The sequence below is a fragment of the Schistocerca nitens genome, chromosome 3 (assembly GCF_023898315.1).
Source record: "Schistocerca nitens isolate TAMUIC-IGC-003100 chromosome 3, iqSchNite1.1, whole genome shotgun sequence".
Lineage (NCBI taxonomy): Eukaryota > Metazoa > Arthropoda > Insecta > Orthoptera > Acrididae > Schistocerca > Schistocerca nitens.
The window spans coordinates 287,393,191-287,406,668 of record NC_064616.1 but is presented as its reverse complement, the minus strand read 5'-3'; the positions used below and the strand labels follow the sequence as shown (position 1 = coordinate 287,406,668).

Sequence of the window (13,478 nt, the reverse complement as noted above, 5' to 3'; positions counted from 1 at the left end):
GGACAGGGCAAAGGTCCCGAGTTCGAGTCTCGGTCCAGCACACAGTTTTAATCTGCCAGGAAGTTTCATATCAGCGCACACTCCGCTGCAGAGTGAAAATCTCATTCTAGAACAACACTATTGTACTTCAGTAACAATTATTGATTTTCTGTCCTACTCCACATATGTAGAACACAGTTTATGGTCACTCACACTGCCATTGATGTAGAGACTGGTAGCACAAAGAGGCCTTTCCTTTAGTCAATCACATGGAGTTCATGAAGTGAATAGTTAGCCAGAAGCAAAGTCCAGAGCAAATTGAGAGGCACCATAAGCACGTGAAAAACAGTCCAGAGGGACCTGAATCAAAAACATCAACCCAGAAAGGTCAATCACTCCGCTGTTAAATCACACTTATCAAAGGCTTCAGAGAATAGCAAGAAATGCTGGACAAATGTGGGGTCACATTATTAACAAATACTCTTGAGTCAGTGGATGGGCCCATGTGACATGACCCTGATGGCACCATCCATGGGAGCAAGTTTCAGCCAAGCTACAAAGCCTGAGTATATCTGATGTTACTTCCATGTTGATACTCAGGCTTGGTGGGGAATCAAAATCGTCAGATGCTCACCTCCTTCGCTCTTTAAACAGCATGTTGGGCTGGAAATGGCCTGGCCTGTGCTAACTTCAACTTCATCTACATCTACGTGATTACTCTGCTATTTACAATAAAGTGCCTTGCAGAGGGTTCAATGAACCACCTTCGAGCTGTCTCTCTACTGTTACACTCTCGAACAGCACGCGGGAAAAACAAGAACTTAAATTTTTCTGTGCAAGCTCTGATTTCTCTTATTTTATCATGATGATCATTTCTCCCTATGTAGGTGAGTGCCAACAGAATGTTTTCGCAATTGAAGGAGAAAATTGGTGTTTGAAATTTCATGACAAGATCCTGTCACAACAAAAAATGCCTTTGTTTTAATGATAGCCACTCCAATTCACTTATCATGTCTGTGGCACTATCTACTCTACTTCATGATAATACAGAACGCGCTGCCCCTCTTTGTACTTGTTCGATGTCATCTATCAGTCCCATCTGATGCGGATCCCACACCGCACAGCAGTACTCCAGAATAGGGCAGACAAGCGTGGTGTGAGCAGTCTCTTTAGTAGACCTGTTGCACCTTCTAAGTGTTATGACAATGAATTGCAATCTTTGGTTGGCTCAACCCACAACATTATCTATGCAATCATTCTAGTTTAAGGTATCTATAATTGTAATCCCTAACTATTTAGTTGAATTTACAGCCTTCAGATTTGTGTGACTTAAAGCGTAATCGAAGGATGAGGAGAAAGTGGCTCCCACAGCATTTTGTCATCGTGGTCAGCCAGGTTGGATGTCAATTCTGTTTGTGGAATTGTCAGCAGATTTACGGTTTCTGGGGCACTGCTCTGTCCAGCCTGCAGGGGAATGTGTGTCAGCCATGGTTCAGGTAGGAACAATCACTTGGCCTGTATGGGCATCTCAGTCCGGGAGCTCAACCTCTGCCAGTTGTTTGGTGAGCCATCTCTGGTGCTAGGGGGAGCCTTACGTGCCTTAATGGGTGAAAGTGGTTCCACCTCTATTGGTTCCCATTGCTGGTCATTATCCCCCATCTCCCTCTCCCTGTTGGTGCCCAAAAAGAGAGCAGAAATTGTAGTGGTGACAGGCAAGCTGTTGGGTATGTTTGTCCCAGGCATGGTTGTGTCAAGTCATGCCCCGTCAGCTGCTGAGGGGGAGGGGCCGCACTATGTCTCATTGTGGCTGGAACTGATTTTCATGCCTGTCTATCTACTCCTGGCTGGGCACAACCTCAAACATTTGCTACCTTGTTGCTGATGGTGACACCTTGGGTGCATACATTGGAGCCCATGTGGTGCATGGGTGGTGGTTCACCAAGTCAAGTGCAGTCGATCACTATGTCTTTGTTTATGTGGATGGACCCATAGGTTGCAAGGAGGGTGGTGAGTGAGTGCTTTCTTAGGGTTGTCTGTTGTCATCATCTGGCATGTATGCATTTTGAGGGTCCTGACCATTTGCTCAGCTTCAGAGTCGGATGCTGTATTGAATGGGGCAGTGGTCAGGTGCTCAATACCATTGCAAATACAAAAATCCTGAAACAAACATGCCACAAAATGAAGGCCATTGTCACAAACCATGGTGGAAGATATAGTAGCCAGAACTGGACATGGCCAGGAGATGCTTGCCTACTGGGCATCAATGGTAAGTTGCCAAAAACCACAAAAGACTACAACAAAGAAACAACGATGGACAAAGAACAAGACAACATGACAGAATGATAAGCCCTGGGTGTAAACTAAATTTTGAGCCAAGACATAGCAATATCAAGAACCAAGCAACACTGAATACTAGGAACAGTACAAGAGCACAGTCAGAACATGACCAAGGTCCATGCTCCTGCATTGCTAGCTTTATAGAGCAGCCACAGGCAACATTAGTCTGGTACGTGGGGTGTGGTCCAGGCCAAGCGCTGAGGCAGTGACAGCAACACTCGCAAATATTAGAAGCTGTTGTCTAGGTCCATGCATTCCGATAGGCTTTCCAACTCATCGAGCTGGGATACCCGAGAAGGTGCCACCTCAATTGAAAATACAGTGGAGAGGGCATGGGTGATTACTGCTGTGGTAGTGGTGGCACTCTGTGCTACATATGGAGAGTTAGAGAGGATGTCAACAGTTAGCTACCACATCACTCCTCAAAATGTTCCAGCAATATAAATATGTAATCCTTGCCAAAGGTGGTGAGGGTGGAGCCAAGGGTTCAAATGCTGCACCAGGGTCATGGATTGTGGGTGAAAGCCTGGCAGCTCCAGACCACATGTTCCATTGCAGCCTCAACATCAGGGCAGTACCCGTGACACCATACTATTGCCTTCATTATGCACAGTCTGCTCCATTTATTTCCAGCAGCCAGCAAAAACAGCATCATGAGCTTCTGCACCCTATTTGTTATTGCTGTTGGCATTGGCAAGATATAGTGTACACTGGCAGCTATTGTCGTTATCTTTCACTGGCCAAAACAAACACTTGTTAGATGCCCCAGTTTGTGGCATGCAAAACAGGTGACGTCACGGAACAGTCATGACATCCTCAATGCCTTGGCCTGTGATGTGGACTTCATTTGATATCCTGGGACTCTTAGACAATCACATGGAGGATACATTTTTTATGAGCTTCCGCTCACTTTGGGACATACCTACAGTGAACAAAGCACTTCTTTTTGTGCGTGTCTACGAATGAAGATAGTGGTGGATTTCTAACTACTGAATCCCACTTTGTAAGTCTGCTAAATGGTCAGGTGCTTAGAAAATCAGATGATAACATTGACTAGTTGTCATCAGTTGACTGTACTATTAAACATAGCTTGTGCTGCTGCTTTTAATTCTTGAGCTCTGTCAGTGTTTAGCACATCATGTAGGGCTGGAACAAATGACTCTAAAGCCTTTGCACTAACTTCACTATTGAGAGAGAGAGACATACTGTAATGTCTTAGACAGAATCAAGTCAAAATATGAAAGCATCATCATCACTGAAGTACCATATTTAGTACTGAAAGCATGTTTATTACAAACACCAACTAACAGCCAGAGCCGAACAGAATAGTAATTCTGAATGGAGAGTACAGCTATTTATGCAAGCCCTTACACATCTTCCATACAGTCCTGATTTCTTCCCATGTGATTTCAAGATTATTGGAGCCCCAAAGAAAAACAATGTGGTTGGTTGTTTACTTCAGATGAAGAGGTGCATGCCTGGGTACAATCATGGTTCCGTATGCAGCTGCAAACATTTTTACATGACGGCGTTGACCATCTTGTCTCAGAGTGGGATAAATGCATTGACAGTTATGGTGATTACCTTTGAAATAGTGAACAGTTTACTTACTTTTTTCAATCTGTATCATTTTCATTTCACTGCCCTTTATAAGATAATAAAGTAATCTTTGATAACTGAAACTGCAGCATAGGAGGAAGTGAGATAGTTTTAAATCATAAATAAATGAATAAATAAAGGAATAGCTGGGATCATAGTGTTCAAGGGGAAAATCATAAATGACCTGACAACAACACTGAAACAGTCAAATGAAGTCTGCACACTGTGCTAAGGCTTTCCTTTTTTCATAAATTAAAAGGTAACCTACATTCATTGGCTACAGTGTTACAAACATTAATGTCTGCCTTAACATTAAAATACTGGGCAGGAAAATGTCCAGGAAGGTAATCATATAGACATCTAAATAAGCATTTAACGGAGAGGAGGACTGGGTGGAGGTGAGAAGCTTACAGCCTTAAGGGGTGGAAATGGTTCCACCTCTATCAGTTCCCATTGTTGGTCATTGTTGACCCACTGTTGGTGCCTGAAAAGAGAGAAGAGTTTATGATTAGCCAATATGAATTATATGTAAGGAACCTTTTACTGCATGAAAAGTGGCTAGCTCTATATAAAAATACCCAGTCAGAATAGTATGAAAACTAAAAAAAAAAAATGATTGTTTTGGGGCCTTCATTAACTTAGTACAATTTGGATGATTTTGGAAACATTTTTCTACATAACCTATACTAAAATAAGTATTCATTTCAGAGTATGTTAATGGGATCATTATAATTCAACTCCTGCCATGTTAGCACCTTCTTTAGCTATGAGAAACTGTTTGACTGATATCATAGCAGAAATCATTATTAATTATTTATAAATAAAAATAATTTGCTTATCATTATTTAACTGATAACTATGAGTACAATAAATATGTTGTGCTATCATGGTGGTCAGTGAGAGAAAGAATGTAATTAATAAAATCTTTAATGAAGTGACTGTCATACACCCTAAGATAGAATTTACTCTGAAACACGAAAACAACAATTCACAGTATTTTTTGGACATCCCCATAACACAGAATAATGGAAACTACTTTGTTCAGAAATTGTCAATGAGAAATTGTGTCATTCACCACAGCACAAGCAAACCTTTTCTGTTGTATCATTTAAAGAACTTTGAGAATCTCTTTGGATAGAAATTAAGTAAAGAGCAAATGGAAAGCACCAAGTAACAAATCATGAAATGGCAATATAACTGAGTTATATAAAACACTTAACAATGAATGTGTCGTGGAAAAAAATGTGAATAGCACCTTGGTAGTGCAAAAATAAAAACAAAACAGAATTTGATATCACACACTAAAATATGACGGTAATATTTCTCACAAGACGATGCTATGTTTTAAGAATTCAAAAGCAAAACTTAGTTGTAGATGAACAGTGTAGTAAGATACAAGTTTAGGCATAAAGCTAACATCATTAAAGCAAAATTCACTCACTCTGATATGTGCAGCATATTGTGGTTAATGTAAAATATAGATGTGGGGCAGGCAGGTAGGAATTATCAGATACACTTCAAAGAATATACTCAATCAAGAAGCTATAAAAACTCCCTCTGATGTTTCCTTCAGACATGAATGCACTATACTGATAGCATTTATCAGCATATGGAAGAATTTCATGGGGGCACCTAAAACTTATACTTTGAATGCAGGGATATTGTGTTGAACAAGTAAAACAAATATATCCATCACACCGATTTCAAGGATACTGATACCGAGCGAGGTGGCGCAGTGGTTAGACACTGGACTCGCATTCGGAAGGACGACGGTTCAATCCCGCGTCCGGCCATCCTGATTTAGGTTTTCCGTGATTTCCCTAAATCACTCCAGGCAAATTCCGGGATGGTTCCTCTGAAAGGGCACGGCCGACTTCCTTCCCCATCCTTCCCTAATCCGATGAGACCGATGACCAAGCTGTCTGGTCTTCCCCAAACCAACCAACCAACCAAGGATACTGATAAATTCCTTGACTGATCTGCTTGTATGCATTCTGAATACAAGGTTACACCCTATATTACTTGTTTGTTTCATTGTGATGTGCTTTGCATTCAATGATTGTGGCTCATGGAGGACATAATATGTGAGTGATGGTTCTTCCCCATTAAAGCATCTTCATAATTAATCTGTTATTTGTTAATTTATGTGAGGCTGCTACACAATGTTGGGATTTTTGTTTTTGTTTTTTCATACTATTAAAAAAGGGTATTTTTAACACTGAATTAGAACCGAGCGAGGAGGCACAGTGGTTAGCACACTGGACTTGCATTCGGGAGGACGACGGTTCAATCCCACGTCCGGCCATCCTGATTTAGGTTTTCCGTGATTTCCCTAAATCGCTCCAGGCAAATGCCGGGATGGTTCCTCTGAAAGGGCACGGCCGATTTCCTTCCCTGTCCTTCACTAATCCGATGAGACCGATGACCTCACTGTTTGATCTCTTCCGCCAAAAACCAACCAACCAACATTGAATTAGTGAGTCTGTATGTAATAAATGTTCTCTATATTTAGTACTGGCTAATTATTAACTTAGGTACTTACCTCCCCTGGATGCAATCTCCCCCCCCCCCCCCTTGGCTTTTTATGCTTTTATAATGGGCACTTTATATCAGCCATGATTCCGTGAATCACTTCAGAACTGTGACAGAAATAAATAATTAGTTTTAAGTCATTAACAGTTTCTGTATCTCTGAAAGACAACATGCCTGGTCTCATCAAAAACATATGCTGTACGAAGGTTTTTAAATTTTACCATTTATTACAAGGGCTATTTGTTTTGAAAGATCTATTAGTAAGGAGACTGTATTTCCAATTGTTGTGATACAGTATTTAGTATTGTCTTTGTTGGCCACCAGTTCAGCAGATGTGAACATCTTTATGAATGAATGGAAAAAGGAATGAAAGTAAGTGCTTCTGTTAATTTACTCATAACGTCTATTCCATGGTTCATCATACTGTTCAGCCTACATATTCATAAAATCATGAATAATCTGTCTAGTTTTTTTCTTTCATTGTGTGTCCTATATAATTATTATATATTTAATTAGATCTCTGTATAGTAGTGATCTATGTGTGCAACTACGTGGATGTAGTAAAATGAAAGTCCGTGAAGAAACAAAGCATTCAATCAAGAGATATAAGTTGTTACCAACTACATACTTAAGTCAGCTATAATATTACATAAACAGATTGTATGTAGATTACCAGATTGTATGTAGATTACCATGAATTTACATGGATTCCTGTAGTTTTGAGTAATATTAACACTTCATGATGTTTCCTCTAGATTATAAGTGCACAACATTTACCAAGGCCTCGAAGATCTTCAGCGAAGGGTGATGTTATAGATCCATATGTCATCGTTCAAGTACACGGAACGCCATCAGACTGTGCTTGTAAGAAGAATATTTATTATGTTTCATTCATATTTCCATTATGTAGTTAATCATGTTAATGATTTAACTGCTGTAATAATTGTGAATTTGTAAGATATGTGATTATTATAAGTCACCAGAGAGAGAGCTAGAGAGGTAGGGGGGGGGCAGAGGGGGGTGGGGAGAGAGAGAGAGAGAGAGAGAGAGAGAGAGAGAGAGAGAGAGAGAGAGTATGATGCTGCAGATAGAAATCCCATTTCTGAGAGTGATGTATACACTACTTTTACTCTTCACAGTTGACTGTTGCATATGACTAATGCAGAGTATTGCCCATTTCACTCACACATCCTTGTATGAGGAATAGTTTGCTTTCAGATTTCACTATAGGTTATGTTATTGGTAATATGTTAGATTATTAGTGGATACTTTCACTTCCCATCTTGGAACAATTTCCTTTTACTGCCAATGTTTTTATTGAGACTTATAATCATGAGAGAATACTGCCTTGCAGTGAATGGGGAAAATAACTTTTATTTAGTTATTTCTCCTATTGCTTGTGGACTATGTTTATACAGCAGCTCATCATGCATTGACTGTCAAGAAATACACCTGGCAAAGCAAACATCTCATTTGTTTCTTTCTCTGTAAGCTCCTTAATTATTGTCAGCTATTTGTTTATCTTTGCAACTAATCTGTTCTTTACATTGCTTAAGTTCCATTCAGTTATCCAAAAGTGAATTACAAGAACTTCAAATGCAAACTGCTGCAGTACTATTGTTGATTTTGAGATACGTGTATTCAAAAACCTACTCGCACAAGAGCACAAAATTGTGTAATCATTCCCTAAAACTGTTCCTCTCACACTGAGTGAAGTGTGCCATGTCCAGGGACATTAGTGTCCAAAACCCTATGTGGCTGTCTAGATTTAGGTGTTCTGTGCTGCCTGAAAGTTGATTAATGAGAATACCAGTACAATAACACAGCTGATTTCCTTGTCCATCCTCATCTTTTCAGACCTTGTGCTTCTTCACCAGCGACCTTGTAGTAAATTGGATGTTAAACTACAACTGTCCATTCTTTTTCCTTCCCCCCCCCCCCCCAATTCAGGAACATCACTCTTCATTTCCCCCTCCCTCCTCTGTCTCCCCCCCCCCCCGATCTCTCTCTCTCTCTCTCTCTCTCTCTCTCTCTCTCTCCCTCCCTCCCTCCCTCCCTCCCCCTCCCTCCCTCCCTCTCTCCCTTTCTGCCTATTTGTCTTTTACATAATGCATACATTTTAAACTAAGGGTAGCTTTCATTGTGTTACATAAATCTTTTGCGAATGTCACTTCTCCCTCTCTCTGCCTCTCTCCAACATTTTCACATTTGTTGTTTTGCCATGATAGATGCAATGCAAAACTTACCGTCAGACACTTATTAACTGTATTGTTATTTACTTTTTCCCCTCCGTAATACCAATAATTTCATTATTCTTAAATGGACAACAATGTACATATTACACATCACTTATAGACCACATAGCCATGTGTGTTAAGAGCACTCCTTCTGGGATGGGGAAGTGTGCCTGCCAGCCCTGCATCACATCTGCCTGGCAGATTAATGATGAGGGGCAGTGTGCCAGCCAGCCTAGATGTGATTTATAGATGATTTTTCACATCCCATTCAGTGAATACTGGGCTGATACCCAAGTTACACCTCAGTTACAAGATTTGCAAACATTTAGAAAACTCTCGCTCACTTTCACACAAATAACACCATGACCAGACAATTGGGGTACACACATTCCATCCTGGAAGGTAATGGAGTGGTGATACGATGGGCAATTAGCCAAGCTGTAAACTAACAGTACCAAATAATTAATATTCATGCCAATCCTATGCCAATGTGGAACAAAGAAACAAGAAAAGGAAGATTACACACCACTTACAGAGTTGTTAACATACAGGTGAAATTAGTTTCAAATAATAGATATCTCATTCCTTACACACCATTTCTGTGTATCATCTTTTATCCAGTTAAACTTTAGACAGTGCTTTACTAGTGGTACATTTTGCACTGGAGTTAGTCCCAAAGATTATGTTAATGTTACAGACCATTAAGCTTCATGTGATCTCATAAGCATATTACCTGATGGAACAATCATCCAGCTTCCTGATACATTACTGCTAGGTCTGCTCTACATATGGTATCGTATGTTATTGGTATACAGTTTCTGCGTATGACCACTCATTTTTACTCTCAGAAGGGAAAGTTGAATGGAAACTGCAAATATATTTACTTGCAAATGAACACCGGTTGTACTGGTTGTGAAATATATCCTCCTTCCCTCTTATTACTACAACAGGACTTGGTGTTTAGCTTCACCCTTCCCACTATTTTTCCTTTACTATCCCCACTACTTTCTTATTCCATTGTCTCAGTCCCTTCCTATTTTTGATTTCTACTACTGTTGTGTTTAGTATTCTACAAAGTTTTTCATGGTTTATCCTTTTGCTCTTCTCTTTGCATTTTGTGTCCTTACTGCTTTAGTACCAGTATCTCTCACAAATTTCACACTTTGCTCTACTACTTCCTTTTCCATCTTCACCAGTCTTTTGCTTCTGCTCAAACTTATTTCTTCTTTTCCCAGAGTCTCACCTTCTCATCTATTTCTTGTTGTTTCCTTTTATGCCATACTCCTCTTATTATCTGTCTAAGGTTTAAATTGCATATAGTGTACTCAATTTGCTATTTCCATTCCATTCTGCTCTTAATCCAGAGAATGCACTAGTCACACCCATGTACAATAAGTGTAGGAGATGTGATCCACAAAACTACTGCCCATTGTTACTGACATCCATCTGTTGTACTGTAGAACCTTAGAACATATTCTTAGCTCAAACATAATGAGTTACCCAAAACAGAATGACGTCTCCATGCTAACCAGCATGGATTCCAAAATGTGCCTGTGTAAGCTACCTCATGCTTTTCTCACATGGCATAAGGTTTTAAAGTGATGCAAAGGTCAACAAATTGCTCTAAATGTTCAAAAATGTTAAACTCTGTCCTCAAAATGCAAAAATGATAGTATTCTAAGATTACAATATCAGCGAGTCATGACTGGAATTAGTCGGCTTATATGAATAAGTGGGTGTCACAACGTATGGGAACATAAAGTATAAATGTCACATAGGCCCTGTCATAGGTGCAGCAGCCTATAAAGGATACTGCTACAGAACGCTTACGCAACCCGTCCCATCACAGAATATTTCTCAAGTGGGTGTAAGCGATATAAAACAGGACTAACATGGGCTATTGAATGTATAAAAAGAAGGGGAGCATAAATTGTCACAGGTTTAACTGAACCACAGGAGAATGTCACGTAGATGCTTAAAAACCTGAACTGGCAGACCCTTTCAGATAGAGAGAAACAATCCTATGAAAAGCCACTTACAAAATGTTAAGAGACAGTATTGGATGAGGAGTCTGGGAGTAAACTACAACCTCCTATGTATCCTTATGATGGCCATGTGCAATGTGGCTACTGTACATTCTTACACACCCTGAAGCACTCATTCTGAAAGAATTATGAACTTGTGCAAACACACCTGACTTTCCACAGATTTCATCACATGTGCAAGACCCATGCTTCCCTAACATGTACACACTGCTGATGGGTGTGACATGCACCAATGCCTTTCAGTGTGTGTACAGCCAGAAACAAAGAGTATTAAGAGCAGGGGATTGGAGAAGCTATGCTATTGGACCTCGTCAACCAATCTATTGCACTTTACACATCTGCGTTAGGTGCAGCTGTATGAGGCACAGAAATTGGGTGGTACCACATCAAATGACTTCCTGCAAAGATAACATTGTACAGTAAAGTAGGTAATTAGTTGCAAAAAAAAAAAAAAAAAAAAAAAAAAAAACTGGTTGTAATGAGTAGCTTCGAGAGATGAAATCTGAAGGCAGCAGATGGTCAAAGAGGAAAAAGGGCATGTCCAGTAGAAATCCTAACATAACACAGGAGATAGTGAATTTAATTTATGAAAGAAGGGAATATTAAATGCAGCTAATGAAACAGGGAAAACAGGATACAGACATTGAAAAATACGATTGACTGAAAGTGTAAAATACCAAAACAGGAATTGTTAGCTGTAGAAGCATGCACAACAATGGGAAAGATACATGCCACATACAGGAAAATTAATGATACCTTTGAAGAAAAGAGAGGCACCTACATGAATAGGGCCTACTAAGAGTTCAGATGGCAAGCCAATCTAAACAAAGAAGGGAAAGCAGGAATGTGCAAGGAATATACAAAAGGGCTACACAAGGGAACCAAACTTGAAACTAGGGATGAGGAAGAAGATGAAGATGAGTTGGGAGATGTGATGCTGTAAGAAAAATTTGACAGAGCACTGAGGCACCTAAGTCAAAATTCAAAACAGTGCACCTGGAGTGGATGAGATTCCATCAAGATTATTGATAACTTTGGAAATGCTAGCCACGACAAAACTACTGATTATGATAACAACAATGACGACGTCACTGATGATTAGTGTTTTAGGGTGCCAAACAGAGACGACATCAGTGACCTATCCAGTATGCAAGTATATGAAACAGATGAAAAAAACCCATATTTCAAGAATGGTGTTTAATTCCAGTTCCAAAGAAGGCAAATGCCAGGAAGTATGAATGCCACAGAGCCATCAGTTTAGTAATTTCCAGTTGCAGGATAATGACATGGGTTATTTCAGGAGAATAGAAAAACTTGCAGAAACCTACCTCAGGGAAGATTAGTTTGTGTTATATGGTTAAATGTAAGTGAAGAAAGGCAAGTCTAAACTTACAGCATTTGTAGGGTTAGAGTAAGCTGTGTGAAGGGCATGCAAAAGAAGCAGTAGTTGAGAAGGGAATGAGACAGGTTTGCAACCTCTCCTCAGTGTTGTTTAATCTATGCATTGGCCAAGCAGTAAGGGACACTGTGGAGATATTTATGCAAGGAATTACATTTCTGGGAGGATAAATTAAAATTCTGAAGTTTGCTGAAGATATTGTAATTCTGTTGGAGATTGCTAAGGATCTGGAAGAGCAGCTGAACTGAATGGATGGCGTCTTGAAAAGAAGTTGTAAGGTGCACGTCAACAAAGGTAAAAAAAGAGTAATGGAACATAGTTGAATCAAATCAGGCATTGCTGAGTGAATTAAATAAGGAAATGAGACACCAAGAGTGGTACATGAGAGTTTTAGTATGTTGTCATAAAAAAAAATGATGGCTGAAGTAGCGAGTATATACATTGAAGACTCCAATAACAAGAAAAGCATTTCAGGCAAAGATGAATTTATTAACATTTAATATAAATTTAAGTGTTAGAAAATCTTTTCTGAAAGTATTGAACCTTGTATGAAAGTGAAATATTGTCAATAAACAGCTTAGAAAAGAAAGACAATATCAAATTTTGGAACGCAGTGCTACAGAAGAGTGTCGAAAAGTAGATGGGAAGAATGGATAATTCATGAATAGGTATTGAACTGAACAGGGATAAAAGAATTTTATGGTGCAGCTTGACTAAAAGATGGGTTCAGTTGATAACAGACATCATTAGGCATCAATAAATAGTAATTTGGTAATGAATGGAAGGGTATGGGATAAAAACTGTAGAGGGTGACTAAAGGTTGACTACCATCAGTACATTGAAATGGGTGTAGGTTGCAGTACTTATGCAGAGATGAAGTGGCTTATGCAGGGTAGAGTAGTGTGGAGAGCTGCATCAAACCAGTCTTTGGACGAAATATCATAACAAAAATTATACATTAACGTGGGTCAACACTGTTAGCTAAACCAGAACATAACACCATATCTGCCATTTCTCACATGGAATAATAGTTCATTTCACTATTAATGTTGTTCATACTCCATTGAGTCAGAGGCATTCATCTAGTTGTGGTACCTACACAACATCCACATGGTACATATACAATGAATTATAGAGGAGACTGTTGTAAGTGCCTTGTCTGATAACAGTGTCATGTTCAGATGGCTAAGCATAGAGAATAACCAAATCTATAACAAATAGACAATGCACATCAGCAAGAAGGCGTTGTACACCACTCAGAACTGACTGTTCTCACTACTAGTAAAATTTCTGTGTTCTCACTGCGAGTAAAATTTCTCACAGCTCAATAAGTGTTTTTTATTTTTAGAC

At 39.5% G+C, this 13,478-nt stretch overlaps 1 protein-coding gene across 1 annotated transcript in view; it reads left to right on the top strand.

Moving 5' to 3' along the window:
* The window catches only part of LOC126249183 (inactive phospholipase C-like protein 2), a 703,636-nt gene that overhangs the window by 609,563 nt on the left and 80,595 nt on the right, over nt 1-13,478 (top strand). The window contains exon 14 of the mRNA XM_049950838.1: nt 7,203-7,311. Coding sequence (XP_049806795.1) covers nt 7,203-7,311 — 109 coding nt within the window. The remainder of the gene's footprint in view (nt 1-7,202; nt 7,312-13,478) is intronic.